This window comes from Poecilia reticulata, chromosome 20 (genome assembly GCF_904066995.2).
Source record: "Poecilia reticulata chromosome 20, P_reticulata-male-v2, whole genome shotgun sequence".
NCBI classification, from domain to species: domain Eukaryota; kingdom Metazoa; phylum Chordata; class Actinopteri; order Cyprinodontiformes; family Poeciliidae; genus Poecilia; species Poecilia reticulata.
Window position 1 is genome coordinate 25,184,730 of NC_088849.1, and position 19,638 is coordinate 25,204,367.

General features: G+C 41.1%; 1 protein-coding gene across 2 annotated transcripts in view; it reads right to left on the bottom strand.

The window, feature by feature from the left end:
- Positions 1–856: 856 nt before the first annotated feature.
- Positions 857–19,638, bottom strand: part of LOC103456930 (uncharacterized) — a 39,219-nt gene continuing 20,437 nt past the window's right edge. For both annotated transcript variants that reach the window (XM_081601572.1, XM_081601571.1), the window contains 17 exons: positions 19,363–19,490; positions 19,149–19,269; positions 10,483–18,410; positions 10,259–10,377; positions 10,045–10,181; positions 9,804–9,960; positions 7,734–7,883; positions 7,148–7,270; positions 7,019–7,061; positions 6,846–6,949; positions 6,630–6,754; positions 4,753–5,021; positions 4,561–4,660; positions 2,686–2,972; positions 2,507–2,608; positions 1,935–2,051; positions 857–1,600 (listed from right to left, as the gene is read on the bottom strand). In XM_081601572.1, coding sequence (XP_081457698.1) covers positions 1,500–1,600; positions 1,935–2,051; positions 2,507–2,608; positions 2,686–2,972; positions 4,561–4,660; positions 4,753–5,021; positions 6,630–6,754; positions 6,846–6,949; positions 7,019–7,061; positions 7,148–7,270; positions 7,734–7,883; positions 9,804–9,960; positions 10,045–10,181; positions 10,259–10,377; positions 10,483–18,410; positions 19,149–19,269; positions 19,363–19,490 — 10,111 coding nt within the window. In that variant the 3' untranslated portion in view covers positions 857–1,499. The remainder of the gene's footprint in view (positions 1,601–1,934; positions 2,052–2,506; positions 2,609–2,685; positions 2,973–4,560; positions 4,661–4,752; positions 5,022–6,629; positions 6,755–6,845; positions 6,950–7,018; positions 7,062–7,147; positions 7,271–7,733; positions 7,884–9,803; positions 9,961–10,044; positions 10,182–10,258; positions 10,378–10,482; positions 18,411–19,148; positions 19,270–19,362; positions 19,491–19,638) is intronic.

Below are 19,638 nucleotides of genomic sequence, written 5' to 3' on the forward strand. Positions count from 1 at the left end.
AATGTGGTGGAATTACACTGACATCTGGTGGAAGGAATAACTTTTTTTAATAAATGCAATTTTCTTTTTAAGATAAGAACATTTACAGGACAAAAGAGCAGACAGGTGGTGTTTATACACACAGGTGAGTCAGAACAGGTGAAACAATTAGCAAGCAGAATTTGAGGTTCTTCATAATGGAAAATGCTTAAAAAACTTATTACCTGCAGGCGGTTTGGAGGATGGGCTGCACAGTGGCGCAGTTGGTAGAGCTGTTGCCTTGCAGCAAGAAGGTTCTGGGTTCGATTCCCGGTCTTTCTGCATGGAGTCTCCATGTTCTCCCTGTGCATGGTGGGTTTTCTCCAGGTACTCCGGTTTCCTCCCACAGTCCAAAAACATGACTGTCAGGTTAATTGGCCTCTCCAAATTGCCCCTAGGTGTGAGTGTGTGTGTGCATGGTTGTGTGTCCTGTGTGTCTCTGTGTTGCCCTGCGACAGACTGGCGACCTGTCCAGGGTGACCCCGCCCCTCGCCCGAAACGTTGGCTGGAGATGGGCACCAGCAACCCTCCCGACCCCACTGAGGGAAAAAGGGTGCAAGAAAATGGATGGATGGATGGTTTGGAGGATTTAAAAACCCAAATATAACTTCTGCTAACTTTCACCGTAACATCTGCGTCTGCATCCATTATTCACGCAGCGTCGGTCCTTCCTCAGAGGTCACGCTGCTCTGTAAAACTTAATCTGCAGCAGCTGCCAACCTTGATGGGCTGCAGATGAGGCGATGCTGGGCGGCGTGAGGTTCTGCTGGGAGCGCAGCGGCCGACCTGCCCATTAAAACCTGTTTAAGGAGCTAAAAAAAACACCACCAGGCAACTCTGATGCAAAAAAGATCAGTTTTAATTTTAGATTATTTGACTCCTGGTGTCAGATTTTAATCCCCACTTAGTCCAAAGTAATAAAATACACGTATTATATATTCATTCTGCATATATAAATATGTCATTTATATCCATAATGACCCAAATCCAATGTTTTGTTTTTGGTCATTTAGAATTAAAAAAATAAACAAATCAATATCATGCGATACTAAACCTAAGATATCTATATTAGTATTGAACATTGCATTGGTGCTTCCCGGTTAAACAGCATATTTAGATATAAATTACACAAAGTTAGTTTGGCACAGTTTTATTATGATTATGTAAATTCGTTGACAGCAAAGCAGCATCATGACGGTCAAACTGTGAAAAGGCTCCTGTTGCTCTCATCTATCATCGTCTTTAAATGATTGAGTCTCAGCTCTAACAGTGAAATACTTTGAATTTTCAGTCATAAAAGAGCCATACCTCTCTGCTAATGTTCATCCTGCATTATTAAAAAAATAAACATTTACCCATCTGCCTGTCTAATTTCATTGAGGAAATAATCACACGTCTTGCTTTTTCCAGTCTTCCTCTGCTGTGAAATACATTTCTCCTTCACTCAACCTTTTCCAGACTTCATCACTCATCTCTTCCCTTCAGGGTTCGCCTTGCAGAGACTGGCTCCGCCTGCCAGCCTCCTGGACGACGACGTCGCTGCTGGAGCGTTCCGATATTCCGCTGTCCCAAAACACAGAGCCTGATGGGAGGCAAACGAGGAAAAACACTCATTTGGGATGTTGTTGTTGCACAGACAGGAAAAGGAAATGCACTGATTTGGGATGTTGTTACACAGACAGGAAGAGGAAATGCACTGATTTGGGATGTTGTTGCACAGACAGGAAGAGGAAATGCACTGATTTGGGATGTTGTTGCACAGACAGGAAGAGGAAATGCACTGATTTGGGATGTTGTTGCACAGACAGGAAGAGGAAATGCGCTGATTTGGGATGTTGTTGCACAGACAGGAAGAGGAAATGCACTGATTTGGGATGTTGCACAGACAGGAAGAGGAAATGCGCTGCCACACGTACAGTTGCTGTTGGTGACGTTGCTGCTGAAGGAGGAGCTTAGGTTGCTGTGCTGGTTGGCCGATGTCGTAGCTGTAGCCGCCGCCGACAACTTGTTGTGTGTGGCAGTCCGGCTGCATTCTATGGAGAAAATATATCTAAATCAGGCTTTCTGTGTGTTTTTTAGGTCTTTATAAAGTAACTATATTTGGTAAATGAAATAAAGCATTATTCTTATTACTTCGGTCTTATCTTTCAGTCACTAATATAGTTAAATAAAGTGAAAAAGAGCAACTAAGCATAATAAAATCCACCATTTTAGAGTGGAGCTTAGCTTAGCTTAGCTTAGCCTAGCCATAGCTTGTTCTGGGCAAATTGAGCACACAGAAACCATCCAAAGTAATAAAATACACACATTATCCTCCTCAAACATGAATAGACTGTAACTTACCAGCCTTATGGACGCAAACTCTCATAAAAACCATAAAACTACCTAAGAAAAACGTCTTCTTCTTGAACTTCTACCTGAACATAATATGACTCACAAAACGGCCGCGCCACCTAGTGGCGACGCTGACAACTACAACGCAGCTCACCTGAGTTCTCAGCCAGACGCCAATTTCCGCAACACAGAAACGTCCTCCACATCCTGCGGACGTTTTCCTTTACCACGCAGTGGAAAATGAAGACAAACAAACCTACACAAGACATTTTAATCGGTTAGAATGCAGTTAAAAAATAAATAAAGATGTATACAGCTCTGATTAGCGCTCACCTAGCAGAGAGTTGCATATGGTGAACATGTATAAAAAGGCGAGCCTGGCTTCTCCCCAGGCAAACAGGGCGAAGCCCCAGGTGAGGCCGAGCAGCAGGACAAGGCCGATGATGCTTCTGATGTCGGTCATGGTGCTCCGGTGGGGAGACTGGTTGTGAGGGTTCTGCTTCTTGATCCGGGCCAGCTGGACCATAACGACGATGAAGACCGCCAGGCACAAGACAAAAATGAGGATGAAGTAGGCGACCACGCCCACATAAAAGGCGATGTCGTTTCGTAGCCAGCAGCTAGAGAGAGACACACGAAAACAAGCTAAATGTGGGTTAAAGACGGTATGCTAGCAGAGAAGCTAGCCAAACATAACGACATAAAGTCGGCTGTGATGCTACCGTTCCAACAAAAACTTCATTTCTAAATAATGAAGCAAAAGATTTACACATTATTCTTTGTGTTTGCACGTAGATTACACGCAAAGACACCTTTATACAAATGTTTAGCTAACTTCTAGCTCAAAAAGAAGCATCTCGCTACTTCTAGTAGCAAAGAAGTTCTGCTGAAGATAGTTGAAACCATTTGAATCCTAATTATCATGCAAACTAGAGAGAGACACACGAAAACAAGCTAAATGTGGGTTAAAGACGGTATGCTAGCAGAGAAGCTAGCCAAACATAACGACATAAAGTCGGCTGTGATGCTACCATTCCAACAAAAACTTCATTTATAAATAATGAAGCAAAAGATTTACACATTATTCTTTGTGTTTGCACGTAGATTACACGCAAAGACACCTTTATACAAATGTTTAAGTTTGTGCTAGCTAACTACTAGCTCAAAAAGAAGCATCTCGCTACTTCTAGTAGCAAAGAAGTTCTGCTGAAGATGGTTGAAACCATTTGAATCCTAATTATCATGCAAACTAGAGAGACACACGAAAACAAGCTAAATGTGGGTTAAAAACGGTATGCTAGCAGAGAAGCTAGCCAAACATAACGACATAAAGTCGGCTGTGATGCTACCATTCCAACAAAAACTTCATTTATAAATAATGAAGCAAAAGATTTACACATTATTCTTTGTGTTTGCACGTAGATTACACGCAAAGACACCTTTATACAAATGTTTAAGTTTGTGCTAGCTAACTTCTAGCTCAAAAAGAAGCATCTCGCTACTTCTAGTAGCAAAGAAGTTCTGCTGAAGATAGTTGAAACCCTTTGAATCCTAATTATCATGCAAACTAGCTAAAGCTCTACAGCACAACTAGCTGCTACAGGAAGCTGTAAAACGATCTAACATTTTTACTGAAATCATATTTCAACTTGTAGCTTTCGTCTCATACACCTAAATGAAGCAAAAATAAAATGAACTTCCAAAAGTTACTGCTTTCATACTGGTGAGCTTGTTTATGTTCCATGTACTGATTAAATAACAGCTGCTTGAAATTAAATTAAACGTGTATCTCATGAATGAATTAAAATTAACACCAAATCCTGTTCTTGCTTACAAATGCCTAGCATTAGCATTAGCATTAGCAGAACAGCTAGTTGGTACAATGGTTAGAAAAGTTCCACTTTAAAACAGCCCATATTAAGAAATTATGTTTAATTTTGCGTAGTTGTTGTAGTAATAATGATTTTAAGTTTTTTTGTTCACCTGTGTTGTTTAGGATAAGGAATATTAGCAACTCTGATTAAACTTAGCAGCAAAAACTTGTATGTTTGTAGGACCGACTGTGAATCCTTTATTTTGAATTTGCTTACAGTACCAATATCTTAACATAAATCTTCCCAAGAACATGCAGCTGCAATTTTATGGCTATTTTTGCATGTTAGATAATTGAATGTTGGAGAAACTGGAGAAAAATAATAAAAATCGTACAACTTGTCAGACGTCCCATCTTCGTATTTTCCATTTGGAACCAGACCGTAGTTGTTTTTGTCCGCTGCTACAATAACGACCACCACAAAGAGAGGAAAACCTAGTAGCAACAGTAATTAGGCAAAAATGGTTGTCAGTGCAATTAACAATAAACATATTTAACTTTTGGAGCCTAATTTAAGCATTTCTTACCCCAACCCATCAGGGAGAACTTCAGCATGTATTTACTCAGGTAGGGCGCGAACACGCGCACGATGCTCAGGTACATGTGCAGAGCTTCAAGCCCCGCCCACGTGAACGAGGACAACAGGAAGTAGTGCAGAAAAAAGGCAGTGCTGATGCACAGGTTGACGTTTTCGTAGATGGACAGCCAGCCGTCCAGCAGAAAGACCAGGTTGAGGAGCAGGAGGGACAAGCAGAGCTGGACCAGGATCTTGGCTGGAATATCGCGGAGGAGTTTTCTGCAAAGACAGATTCATCATTACTGCTTACAGAAATAACCAACGGATATGTAGAAGTCTGTAGTTTGAGTGACATAAGAAGTTTATATGTCTTGCTGAACATTTACTTGTAAGTTGGTCTTATTCAAGTGTTTGTACTAGAACAGGGGTGTCCAAAGTGAGGCCCAGGGGCCATTTGCAGCCCTTGGAACTATTTTGGGCGGTCCTTGATTCTAAGTTCAAAACTAGAAAATTTGTATTTTCACAGAAAGTGCAGTGTGGATGCTATTTACTGAATGTTTTTGGTGAAAATGCAAACATCTCACCAAAACAGTATAAGAAATCAGTGCAGAACAGTGCTTACGAAGCTAAATTAGAAGGTCACAACAGTTTATAAGGTAAAATAAGCTATAAAGCTAAAACTAGCTAAAATATAATCAAGGGCTGCACAGTGGTGCAGTTGGTAGAGCTGTTGCCTTGCAGCAAGAAGGTTCTGGGTTCGATTCCCAGCCCCGGTCTTTCTGCATGGAGTCTCCATGTTCTCCCTGTGCATGGTGGGTTTTCTCCAGGTACTCCGGTTTCCTCCCACAGTCCAAAAACATGACTGTCAGGTTAATTGGTCTGTCCAAATTGTCCCTAGGTGTGAGTGTGTGTGTGCATGGTTGTTTGTCCTGTGTGTCTCTGTGTTGCCCTGCGACAGACTGGCGACCTGTCCAGGGTGACCCCGCCTCTCGCCCGGTACGCTAGCTGAGATAGGCGCTGGTGCCTATCTCACGCTAGCGTACCGGGCAAGAGGCGGTACGCTAGCTAGTTTTTATTCATTTGGTCAAATAGGTTTAAAAAAAGCTGCTTTAAATAGGGAAGTGCTGTGAGGGTTTCCCTGATTTTATCAAGCACAATTACTAATGATTGCATCTAGGCCTAAAGTAACATAATCCATGCGGAGTGAAAAAATCTCATGAAAAAGTTAAAATTAGCTAAAAAGCCAAATTAGCTAAAAAGGTAACACTAGCACCAAGGCTAGCTCTAGCATGCTAACCTTCAGTAACATACTACAATCAGTCAAAAAAAACAAGTTAAAATTTGCTAAAAAGCCAAAACTAAGCTAAAAAAAGTAAGCAATCTAGGCTAGTGCTAGCACAGTGACTACAAAAAGGATACGACATGCCGCACAAAAAAAACAATGTAAAAGCTCAAATTAGTTAAAATGATATTAGCATAAAGGGTATCATAATTATGTTGGTTTTTGCTAGCATGGTAGCTCACAATGCTAGCAAAGACCTACAGCATTCACAGTAAATAAATAGCCTAAAATTAGTTAGCCAGTTCAGACAGTTGACGCAGATCCACATTTAAAATAAACATTGGCGATAAAATTAAGATACAATTAAAATTTCAAAATGGAAAATGTAAGTATCTATGTTTTGTCTTTAATCTGGTAAACTTGGAAAGAGCTACAGATATCCAACTACTTTGCATATTTCATTGTACTGTGTACTTATTTTGTTTATTTAGTATGTAAAAATAAATAAAATATTTTTTGTGATTATAATTAGAACATAATTTATTTTTTTTTTTTACCAAAAATACGTGGTAAGATTTTGTGTTTTTGCAGTGTAATGTTCTTACTCAAATAACATGTATGTTATCAGGGTGACGGCTAGAAAAACCGCAGATATTCCACATCCAATGTAGGTGATGAAAGTCAAAATCATTGCCTGCTGAGGGTCAGATATTCCCTCTCTGGATAAATCCTGTTTAAAGCCCAAACAGACACAAAATAATCAGACGTATTCAGGCCACATCTTTGTTTTACTCAGCAAAAGGATAAACGTTTAGAAATACCAGCAGGATCGCAAAGGAGGTGAGATGGTTGCAGCTGCAGGTTGTGTATTCTGGGGTGGCGCTGACGACGGAGCAGCCGGTGTCATCCCAGCCCCCAGAACCGTCTGAAACAAATTAAATGTCAATGTCAGAGTTTTCTAAAGCTGCTAGCAGACATGAATGTTTGTCCTCACTGTTCTTTGCGAAATTCCAGAAGACGCACGATGTGACGTTATTCTGCAAACCAAGAAACAGAAAGAAAGATATTAAAACAGGAGCTTTTGTTGAGGCTTTATCTGAGTATGTTCTGCACTAATTCTCACTTGAGTTAAGTTGCTGTGAGTGATGGTAAACGTGACGTTCTCCTGCAGGTTGCTGATGGACAGATTGGTCACACTGGACCCGAGAACTGGACTGACAGCCGTGCGGTTGCCTAAACTGGAGTCCTGCAAAAGGAAACCAGTTTTTTCATCACACATGTCTCAAAGTTCAACATGTGAGAAGGTTTTCACATCCTGAACCGAGTAAAAAAATATTTCCTTGACTGATTAACTGAAGAGTTTGCAAACAAATTTAAATAATCTGGAGCAGTTTCTGCAACTTTCAATGTTGTATTCATGGAGTTTAGGCAACCTGTGTGAATTAAAATCTGAGAATATGTTTTTAAGTTCCTGCTTTAATATCTCAAACATGCTTCACTTTGGAAATGTGCGAATCTGCTGCACAGATAAATGAAAAGTATTGACTCAGTGACACTAAATGCAAATTAATTCCTTCATATAAACAACTGTGCACTCCTTTGTGTTGGTCTATTCTATAAAACCTCCAAATAAATACATTGAAATCTGGTTTTATGGTGACCAAATGTGAACAAATTTGAAACCAGTGAGCCCATCAGCAGAAATGTACCTGAAAGAGGGAATTTTTTTTGTAGAAAGTGAACTGGACTCTGCTGGCCAGCCGCTTCTCTTCAGGACTGAGGCCTGATGTTACGGAGGAGGGCAAGCCCACTGAGCCCAAAGCAGGAGCTGACCTTTTGACCCTTCTGACATGTTGAAGCTGGAGAAAAAAGGCAAAAGCAAAATACTAAATTGACCTGATGCATCAAACACTGTTCCTAACAGGTTCAAATCGCAGACATGAGGTCAGTGTTGGGTCAAGATCAAAACCAGGACAACCAAAGTTTCCCAACTTCACAATAACTGGAAAAAGAAAAGGGCATCTGTTGCTGCTCTCTTGTTGTAAATGGGATTACTGGTAAATCTTCACACATGGAGCCCAACTTCATCTGTTTGAGGCTCATTGCTGCTCAGTGTTGGTGGACGTCTGGTAAATGGGTCACATGCTAGCATAAATGACCAGCATTTTTAAATTAACAACCAGAAACAGTTAAAACTATACCATTAGTAGGATTTAAATACTGTTTTTATGGACTTCAGGCTTATTCCTATCTGGTTTTGTACATAAGTTCTGCAGTTTCACCTCTTTATGGTTCCATTTTGGACCTGTTAACAAAATGGTCTTCAGTCTCAAACTCAGGTGTGTTTGTGAAGTATTCCTGGTGAAAATGTCAATCTGTGTTTTCTAGAGTCTCCTAAAACTAAATCAGGACCTTCATCGACCTCCAAATGACAGATATGATCTAAAAGGCTAATAAAAACACATAAAAACTTCTACTCTGCAAGTAGGTATTCAATGTTGCTGGGAATATCTTGTATCAGACACATTTTGTATCCAAAAGAGTGGAATAAAAATGGCCAATAACCAATACCAATACCTGGCCAATAACCAATAGTAAAATCACCAATAGTAGTAACAATGTTGCTGGTTACTGGAAATAATGAAGCTTTGCATCTGATAAATGTTAGATTTGGAATATATGTATGAAAAAACACAAAATCTTACCGAGTATTTTTGGTCTAGTTTCTATTGCAAATATTTTAGTTCACTTCAAATAAAACAAAGTAACATAAAAGCAACATTTTAGCAATATAGAGACTTGCTTTACGTAAATAGTTCCTCAATGCTAACGAAAACGTTCTAGCAACACTGGCAGATTATTTCACTTATAATAAGACAATATTTAATTTATTTGCCAATGGAAAAGCATTGGCAAAGTTGCCTCCAAATCCGAGGCCATGGTCTTGAGCCGGAAAAGGGTAGAGTGCCTTCTCCGGGTCAGGGGGGTCGTCCTGCCTCAAGTGGAGGAGTTTAAGTATCTGGGGATCTTGTTCACGAATGAGGGAAGAAGGGAGCGGGAGATCGACAGGCGGATTGGGGCAGCGTCTGCTGTGAAGCGGGCGCTGTACCGGTCCGTCGTGGTGAAGAGAGAGCTGAGCCAAAAAGCAAAGCTCTCGATTTACCGGTCGATCTACGTTCCCACCCTCATCTATGGTCATGAGCTTTGGGTCATGACCGAAAGAACGAGATCACGGGTACAAGCGGCCGAAATGGGTTTCCTCCTCCGCAGGGTGGCTGGGCTCTCCCTTAGAGAGAGAAGCTCGGTCATCCGGGAGGGACTCAGAGTAGAGCCGCTGCTCCTCCACGTCGAGAGGAGCCAGTTGAGGCTCGGGCATCTGGTCAGGATGCCTCCTGGACGCCTCCCTGGTGAGGAGTTCAGGTCCCACCGGGAGGAGGGGAGACCCAGGACACGCTGGAGGGACGATGTCTCTCTATGGCCTGGGAACGCCTTGGGATTCCCCCGGAGGAGCTGGAAGAAGTGGCTGGGGAGGGAAGTCTGGGCCTCCCTTCTGAAGCTGCTGCCCCCGCGACCCGACCCCGGATAAGCGGAAGAAAATGGATGGATGGAAAAGCACTTTTTCATCAATATTAAGGAACTACTTACTTTTAAAAAGAAAAGCCTCCATTTCATGCTAAAAGGTTATTTGTAAGTTTGTCTTATTTCAAGCGTACTAAAATATCTGCACTAGAAACTTTTTGCAGTAGGTAGACGTTTAAAATAAGTCTTTTATGGGTTACCTGTACATCATCAATGTCGAAAATCTCAATACTGGTTTCAAGAAAGTCGGACCAGTCCACTTTCCTTACTGCCAGAACCAGAGAGGTTGAGGACAAGACGTCGACGTCTTCTGCGACTTCCAGCTTCAGAGCCAGAATATCCACCATATGAATCAGCCTGACAGCAGCAAATCAAAAAACACATTATGAATAAAAAGGGCCGTAGTCGTGAGTTGGTGTTTGAGGCGTGCATCAGTCAGACCTAGTTGCTGATCCAGACAGAACCTGTGGGTCACCATTTGTGAGGTTGTTTATGACATTAAGGACTTTTTGTCCCACTGATCGAGACACAGTCGGGCCCGACAGAATTTCCTCCAGGTCATCCACCAATTTAGACACCTGAAATATGTACAAATAAAGCTTTGCTCTCGTATTTTACAAAAAGTAACAGTGCTTCAGTTCAGCAGTTGCTTCACCTGAGAAGAGTTTAGCTTGGACACGTCTCCTGCCTGACCCAACAGCTGATTTGCCTGTTCCTCCTTACTATTTGCACTTGTACTGGACTTCACAGAGGCTGTCAAAGTAGTTCCCGTCCCTCAAAACACAAAACAAAGATCAAACCAATAAGTTAGAAACCTTGATGGTTTTCTTTTTGTTCTATGAAACTGACTAAAAGTCAGAAGATATAATCTTTACTCACTGGCCACTGTGCTTGTTGGGAGAGCTGTTATCTTAGCAGATGAAGACGCTTCAGTTGTAGTTACGGTTTCAGTTGCTGGACTGTGAGTGGTTGCAGATGGAGTTGCAGTGGCAGCAATGACAGGAGTCGCTGAGTTATAACTCAATGCTTCGTTCTCTTGAATAGTTGTGACAACTGCAGTGGAGCTGCTGTCATTTTTGTGTGCAGTTGTCAAGGGAGTCACACTGACTGTGGTCTGGTTTTCAGTCCGGTCTGTTGGATTTCTGCTGTCAGGAACTGAAGTCCTACTTTCTGTAGTAAAGTGTGGATGTGTAGCGCTGGTCATAGCTGCTGCAACTGTTGTGGTTTTGGCAGAGGTCGTGCTCTGTTGAGGTTCTACAACTGGTGCAGTCGTCATGTTGGATAAAGTTGTTGCCTTATGAGGAGGTTCAGTTGCTGTTGTGTAAGTGATGGGAGACTTAGTTGTAGTGTACAAAGTGCTGGAATCATCACGTTTAGTTGTGTTGTGTACTGCTACAGCTTTGCTAGTTGTGTTATTATTGGGTGATGCAGTTGTGAAATCATGACTCGATGTGGTATCATACATATTTGTAAAATTGCTGCCGATGGTAGCCATGTTCCGATTTGTTGTGTAATTGTTGTTTGGTTGGTGTAGGGTTGTCAAATTGATGCTAGCTTGAGTAGCTTCGTAGGCTGTCGTATGATTGTTTCTGGTTGTAACTTGGTGCTCCATTACATAGCTGCTGCTGGTTGTTGTAGCATTGCTTTCTGGTAAGTACCTCCTGCTGGATGTTTGGACTGTTGTATGAATGTTGCTAGTTGTCGTATTGTGTTCCATTAAGTAACTGCGTGTTGCAGCATTATAGTGTGCTGTGTTATTGTTGCTTGTTGTTGTAGGTTTGGATGGTATTGTGTTATTGTTGCTTGTTGTAGGTTTGGAGAGGGTTGTGTTATTGTTGCTAGTTGTTGTAGGTTTGGATGGTGTTGTGTTATTGTTGCTAGTTGTAGGATTGGAAGGTGTTGTGTTATTGTTGCTAGTTGTTGTAGGTTTGGAGGGTGTTGTGTCATTGTTGCTAGTTGTAGGATTGGAAGGTGTTGTGTTATTGTTGCTAGTTGTTGTACGATTGGATGGTGTGTTATTGTTGCTAGTTGTAGGTTTGGAGGGTGTTGTGTTATTGTTGCTTGTTGTAGGTTTGGAGAGGGTTGTGTTATTGTTGCTAGTTGTAGGATTGGATGGTATTGTGTTATTGTTGCTAGTTGTTGTAGGTTTGGATGGTATTGTGTTATTGTTGCTAGTTGTTGTACGATTGGATGGTGTGTTATTGTTGCTAGTTGTAGGATTGGAAGGTGTTGTGTTATTGTTGCTAGTTGTTGTAGGTTTGGAGGGTGTTGTGTCATTGTTGCTAGTTGTAGGATTGGAAGGTGTTGTGTTATTGTTGCTAGTTGTTGTACGATTGGATGGTGTGTTATTGTTGCTAGTTGTAGGATTGGAGGGTGTTGTGTTATTGTTGCTAGTTGTTGTAGGTTTGGATGGTATTGTGTTATTGTTGCTAGTTGTTGTACGATTGGATGGTGTGTTATTGTTGCTAGTTGTAGGATTGGAAGGTGTTGTGTTATTGTTGCTAGTTGTTGTACGATTGGATGGTGTGTTATTGTTGCTAGTTGTAGGATTGGAGGGTGTTGTGTTATTGTTGCTAGTTGTTGTAGGTTTGGAGGGTGTTGTGTTATTGTTGCTAGTTGTTGTAGGTTTGGAGGGTGTTGTGTTATTGTTGCTAGTTGTAGGTTTGGAGGGTGTTGTGTTATTGTTGCTAGTTGTAGGATTGGATGGTATTGTGTTATTGTTGCTTGTTGTAGGATTGGAAGGTGTTGTGTTATTGTTGCTAGTTGTAGGTTTGGAGGGTGTTGTGTTATTGTTGCTAGTTGTTGTAGGTTTGGAGGGTGTTGTGTTATTGTTGCTAGTTGTTGTAGGTTTGGAGGGTGTTGTGTTATTGTTGCTAGTTGTAGGTTTGGAGGGTGTTGTGTTATTGTTGCTTGTTGTAGGATTGGATGGTATTGTGTTATTGTTGCTTGTTGTAGGATTGGAAGGTGTTGTGTTATTGTTGCTAGTTGTAGGTTTGGAGGGTGTTGTGTTATTGTTGCTTATAGAAGGATTGGATGGTATTGTGTTATTGTTGCTAGTTGTGGGATTGGAGGGTGTTGTGTTATTGTTGCTTGTTGTAGGATTGGAAGGTGTTGTGTTATTGTTGCTAGTTGTAGGTTTGGAGGGTGTTGTGTTATTGTTGCTTATAGAAGGATTGGATGGTATTGTGTTATTGTTGCTAGTTGTAGGTTTGGAGGGTGTTGTGTTATTGTTGCTAGTTGTTGTAGGTTTGGAGGATGTTGTGTTATTGTTGCTTGTTGTAGGATTGGAAGGTGTTGTGTTATTGTTGCTACTTGTTGTAGGTGTGGAGGGTGTTGTGTTATTCTTGCTTATAGAAGGATTGGATGGTATTGTGTTATTGTTGCTAGTTGTTGTAGGTTTGGAGGGTGTTGTGTTATTGTTGCTTGTTGTAGGATTGGAAGGTGTTGTGTTATTGTTGCTAGTTGTAGGATTGGAAGGTGTTGTGTTATTGTTGCTAGTTGTTGTAGGTTTGGAGGGTGTTGTGTTATTGTTGCTTGTTGTAGGATTGGAAGGTGTTGTGTTATTGTTGCTAGTTGTTGTAGGTTTGGAGGGTGTTGTGTTATTGTTGCTAGTTGTTGTAGGTTTGGAGGGTGTTGTGTTATTGTTGCTTGTTGTAGGATTGGAAGGTGTTGTGTTATTGTTGCTAGTTGTTGTAGGTTTGGAGGGTGTTGTGTTATTGTTGCTTGTTGTAGGATTGGAAGGTGTTGTGTTATTGTTGCTAGTTGTTGTAGGTTTGGAGGGTGTTGTGTTATTGTTGCCAGTTGTAGGATTGGATGGTGTTGTGTTATTGTTGCCAGTTGTAGGATTGGATAGTATTGTGTTATTGTTGCTAGTTGTGCGATTGGGGGGTGTTGTGGTATTATTGCTAGTCGTAGGTTTGGAGGGTGTTGTGTTATTGTTGCTTATAGAAGGATTGGATGGTATTGTGTTATTGTTGCTAGTTGTGGGATTGGAGGGTGTTGTGTTATTATTGCTAGTTGTTATATATTTGGAGGATGTTGTGTTATTGTTGCTAGTTGTAGGATTGGAAGGTGTTGTGTTGTTTCTTATAGAAGGATTGGAGGGTGTTGTGTTGTTATTGCTGGATGTTGTGGGACTGTTGCTGGGTGTTGTAGCATTGTATACTGTTGTGTTATTGCTGCTTGTAGGATTGTAGAATGTTGTGTTATTGCTGCTTGTTGTAGGATTGGAGGGTGTTGTGTTATTGTTGCTAGTTGTTGTAGGTTTGGAGGGTGTTGTGTTATTGTTGCTTGTTGTAGGATTGGTAGGTGTTGTGTGATTGTTGCTAGTTGTTGTAGGTTTGGAGGGTGTTGTCTTATTGTTGCTTATAGAAGGATTGGATGGTATTGTGTTATTGTTGCTAGTTGTAGGTTTGGAGGGTGTTGTGTTATTGTTGCTTGTTGTAGGATTGGTAGGTGTTGTGTGATTGTTGCTAGTTGTTGTAGGTTTGGAGGGTGTTGTGTTATTGTTGCTAGTTGTAGGTTTGGAGGGTGTTGTGTTATTGTTGCTTGTTGTAGGATTGGTAGGTGTTGTGTGATTGTTGCTAGTTGTTGTAGGTTTGGAGGGTGTTGTCTTATTGTTGCTTATAGAAGGATTGGATGGTATTGTGTTATTATTGCTAGTTGTTATAGGATTGGAGGGTGTTGTGTTATTGTTGCTTGTTGTACGATTGGAAGGTGTTGTGTTATTGTTGCTAGTTGTAGGATTGGAAGGTGTTGTGTTATTGTTGCTAGTTGTTGTAGGTTTGGAGGGTGTTGTGTTATTGTTGCTTGTTGTAGGATTGGAAGGTGTTGTGTTATTGTTGCTAGTTGTTGTAGGTTTGGAGGGTGTTGTGTTATTGTTGCTTGTTGTGGGATTGGAAGGTGTTGTGTTATTGTTGCTACTTGTTGTAGGTGTGGAGGGTGTTGTGTTATTGTTGCTTATAGAAGGATTGGATGGTATTGTGTTATTATTGCTAGTTGTTATAGGATTGGAGGGTGTTGTGTTATTGTTGCTAGTTGTAGGATTGGAAGGTGTTGTGTTATTGTTGCTAGTTGTTGTAGGTTTGGAGGGTGTTGTGTTATTGTTGCTTGTTGTAGGATTGGAAGGTGTTGTGTTATTGTTGCTAGTTGTTATAGGATTGGAGGGTGTTGTGTTATTGTTGCTAGTTGCTGTAGGTGTGGAGGGTGTTGTGTTATTGTTGCTAGTTGTTGTAGGTTTGGAGGGTGTTGTGTTATTGTTGCTTGTTGTAGGATTGGAAGGTGTTGTGTTATTGTTGCTAGTTGTAGGTGTGGAGGGTGTTGTGTTATTGTTGCTAGTTGTAGGATTGGATGATGTTGTGTTATTGTTGCCAGTTGTAGGATTGTATAGTATTGTGTTATTGTTGCTAGTTGTGGGATTGGGGGGTGTTGTGGTATTATTGCTAGTTGTAGGTTTGGAGGGTGTTGTGTTATTGTTGCTTATAGAAGGATTGGATGGTATTGTGTTATTATTGCTAGTTGTAGGATTGGGGGGTGTTGTGTTATTATTGCTAGTTGTTATATATTTGGAGGATGTTGTGTTATTGTTGCTAGTTGTAGGATTGGAAGGTGTTGTGTTGTTTCTTATAGAAGGATTGGAGGGTGTTGTGTTGTTATTGCTGGGTGTTGTGGGACTGTTGCTGGGTGTTGTAGCATTGTATACTGTTGTGTTCTTGCTGCTTGTAGGATTGTAGAATGTTGTGTTATTGCTGCTTGTTGTTGTAGGTTTGGAGGGCGTTGTGTGATTGTTGCTCTGCATTGTGGCATTGTAGAATGTTGTGTGGTTATCACTGGGTGTTGTAGTATTGTAAAACATAGTGTTATCGTTGCTGGTTGTGACATTGTTGACTGTTGTTTTGCTGTCTGTGATTGTTGTAGCATTATAGAATGTTGTGTTATTGTTGTTTGATGTGGGAATGTTGCTGGGTGTTGTGGCGTTGTAGGTTGTGTGATTGTTGCTGGATAATGTGGAATTGTCTACAGTTGTTTGATTGTCAGTGATTGTTGTAGCATTGTAGAACATTGTGTTATGACTGCTTGTTGTTGTAGGATTGGACGGTGTTGTGTGATCGATGCTGGGTGTTGTGGCATTGTACACTGTTAGATTGTTGGGTTTTATAGTGGCATAGAGTGTTGTGTGATTGTTGTTGGGTATTGTGAAAACATCTACAGTTGTTTGATTGTCAGTGAGTGATGTGGAATAGCTAGGTGTTGTGTAATGGTTGGTTGCTGTTGTAGCATTCTGGATTGCTGTCTGATTGTTGTCTTTTGTGGCATTTAACTCTTCTGTGTAGTTGTTGCCTGGTGCTGTTGCATTAGAGTCTGTTGTGTGGTTGATATTTTCAGTTGTGTGACTGTTGCTGGATGTTATAATGCTATCGTCTGTTGTGTTGTTGGGGTTTGTGAGTTTGAGCTCTGTTGTGTAGTTGTTGCTGAGTGTGGTTGCATTATAAACTGTTGTTTGGTTGTTGGTTGTTGTGTAACTCTTGCTGGATGCAATAGCATGGTAGAGCGTTGTGTGATTGTTGCTGGGTGTGGTTGCATTATAAACCACACTGTTATTGGTTGTTGTGTGACTCTTGCTGGATGCAATATCATTGTAGAGTGTTGTGTGATTGTTGCTGGGTGTTATAGTGTTATAGTTGACTGTGCTATTGGTGCTTGTAGGAGTGTAGGGTGATTTGTAATTGTTGCTGGGTGTTGTAGGATTGTAGGTTGTTGTGTGGTTGTTGCTGGGTGTGGTTGCATTATAAACCACACTGTTATTGGTTGTTGTGTGACTCTTGTTGGATGCAATAGCATTGTAGAGTGTTGTATGATTGTTGCTGGGTGTTATAGTGTTATAGTTGGCTGTGCTGTTGTTGCTTAGTGTTGTAGGACTGTAGGTGGTTGTGTAATTGTTACTGAGTGTCGTAGCCACTGTTGTGTGGTTGTTGCTGGGTTGGGTAACATTGTTGACTGTTGTATTATTCACCCTGGATGTTACAGCATTCCGGATTGTTGTTTGGATACCGTTGTTGTGGTTTGTGGTATTGTAGACTGCTGTGTTTTCATTGCTAGGTGTTAGAGGATTGTAGGTTGTGTGATTGTTGCTTGGTGTTGTACCATAGACTGTTGTGTCCTTGCCAGGTGTTGTAGTATTGTACACATTTGTGTGATTCTCAGGGTGTGTTGCAGCTTTGCTGACTGCTGTGTAATTGATGCTGGGTGTTGTAGTAATGGGGATAGCTGTGTTGTTGTAAGTGACTGTTGTTGCATTGTAAGCAGCTGTATGTCTGCTGTTGGTTGGTGTTTGTACATTGTTCGATGTTGTGTATTTGTTGCTGGGTGTTGTACCATTGTGAATTATAGTGCTATTGTTGCTAGGAGTTGCTGCATGATGTTCTGTTCTGTCAGGCGTTGTATCATTGTATGCAGTTGTTTGATCATTGCTAGGTGTTGTATATGGCTTTGTGTAATTTGAAACAGCAGCTGTTAAAAGATTGTTTGTCTCTGTAGTTATATTCTCCAGTTTTAATGGAGTATGGGTTGGAGATGTTACATTTTGTATGTTTGTCAAAGATGGAGGACTGGTGTTACTTGTAGTATTTGCTACTATGTTGCTTTTGGTACTTTCATTGTTTGCTGTATTTTTATTGTTGTTTTTTGCTTCGCTGTTTGTAAATACATTCAGTGTAGTTATGTTGGACACTGCTAAGCGACTGGTGGAGGGTGTAACAGTAGATGTACTATAAGTTTTTGTTTCACTGGATGGTAGGAGACTGGTTGAAGGTACATAACTGGGGTGCGGTTCAGGTTTAGTGGACAAAGTTGCACCATAACCTTTTGTTTCATTGGATGGGGGGACACTGGTTGAAGGTACAGTTGCATAACTGGGGTGCGGTTCAGTTGACATTTTAGTGGATGAAATTGTACCATAAGTTCTTGTTTCATTGGATGGGAGGACACTTGTTGAAGGTACAGTTGCGTAGCTGGGATGCGGTACAGTTGTAGTTTTAGTGGATGAAGTTGCACCATAAGTTCTTGTTTCATTGGATGGGAGGACACTTGAAGGTACAGTTGCGTAGCTGGGGTGCGGTTCAGTTGACATTTTAGTGGATGAAATTGTACCATAAGTTCTTGTTTCACTGGATGGGAGGACACTTGTTGAAGGTACAGTTGCGTAGCTGGGATGCGGTACAGTTGTAGTTTTAGTGGATGAAGTTGTACCATAAGTTCTTGTTTCACTGGATGGGAGGACACTTGTTGAAGGTACAGTTGCGTAGCTGGGATGCGGTACAGTTGTAGTTTTAGTGGATGAAGTTGTACCATAAGTTCTTGTTTCACTGGATGGGAGGACACTGGTTGAAGGTACAGTTGCATAACTGGGGGCCAACTTTGTTGTAGTTTTAATGGATGTAACGAGGCTTGTTGTAGTTGCTGTTGTCTGCTTGTGGATTGGTCCAGTTGTAGATCCATTGTTTTTTGTTTCACTCAAACTAGCTGTAGTAAACACTGTTTGATTGGTTGATATTTCGGAGTGGACCGTGGCATTCATAGAAGATTCGCCAGCCGACGTTAAGCTGTGCATTGTTGAGTTGTTTGGTGGAGTGAAACTTGTGTTTGGAGACCATGTCAGCTGTTTTTGCTCAGCGTTTGCAGTCGTGTGGGTCACAGATGTTGGTGAAGTGAGGCTGTTAGCCTGAGTTGTGGTCTGAGTTGTGCTTGTTGTTTGAGGATCTGGAGGGCAACTGTCCGCCAGGAGAACAGCAAGAGTCTCATTAGCTTCACTGCGGACAGAAAAAACAGAAGTTAAGAGACACTTTAGTGATTTCAGACAACTTGGTGCGAATTCATCAGTTAGCTTTGCTAATTTAGGATCATTGCAAAACAAGACAGGAAGTGTTAATTAGGGGTGCATCGATTTATTGGCACCAATTTCCTTAAATTTGGGAGATCAGCCAATACTTACATGTGAAGCTGATCTTATCTGCCTCAGCAAAAGTTTAAAAATCCACCTTCTCTACATTTTCAGTTACCAACTCAGCCACTTTCTTGTTATATTTAGCAACATTTAAGAAAAAAAAAAAAAAACTGGCATTGGCCAAAAATAGAATCGGCAGGTCAGGCTTTTTAAAGATCGGTAATAGGAGATCGGCCAGAAAACTGCAATCGGTGCACTCCTACTTTTAACAGTACGTATGGAAATGGCAGCGTTATGCAGCATGTATGGCTGTAACAAAATCATTAAAATGTATTTCTCTTGTTAGCTGGATGTACTGTTACATCATGTGTTGCACCTCTACGAGAATATAAGTGAAGTCTAAAAGTAAAAACTGTTTATTAACAGTGAATTTAACCTGTTTCTGGTTCTTTTAAATGGTAGAAATTATCTCAAAGACGGGAAACTTATTGCTCTTTTAATGTTAAACTCGGTGGCATGAAAAAACTTTGTCCAGAATTAGTCCAAAATAAGAAAACAAAACATTTTCTATAGTTTTTATCTGGAGTTTTGTGTAAATACAAACCATTTTATTAGAGTGGAGCCAGGCTGACAAACGTCAGAGGGAAGCAGCTCAGCTTTACTCCAGCTCAGGTTGGACGCCAGCAGGGCGGGACCAGACAAATCCGGAGCGCCGCCACACACCACTGGGGCAACAGAGAGTTTCGTCAATAAATATATTAACACACATTCATATGTTATTGTTTTCGTATGCATGTGAAAACAATAAAGGCACAAACTCATTCGAGAAAGTGAGCCGTCGGTCGTTATGAACTCTTCCTTGTCAATGAGGAGTTTCACAAGTTTACTGAGGGAGCAGCTGCTGACGGGTCCGGACATTTCCAGCACCACCATGCAGCTGTAGAACCTGGGAAACCAGGAAGAGACGCTGATTCACATTCCCAGATCAGGGATTCAGCGTATTTAAAATATGTCCAGTTTTTCATCTCACTTTAATGTTTAATATCGTCGAATATGTTGCATATGACAAAGATAACCTCAATAGATGATCATGT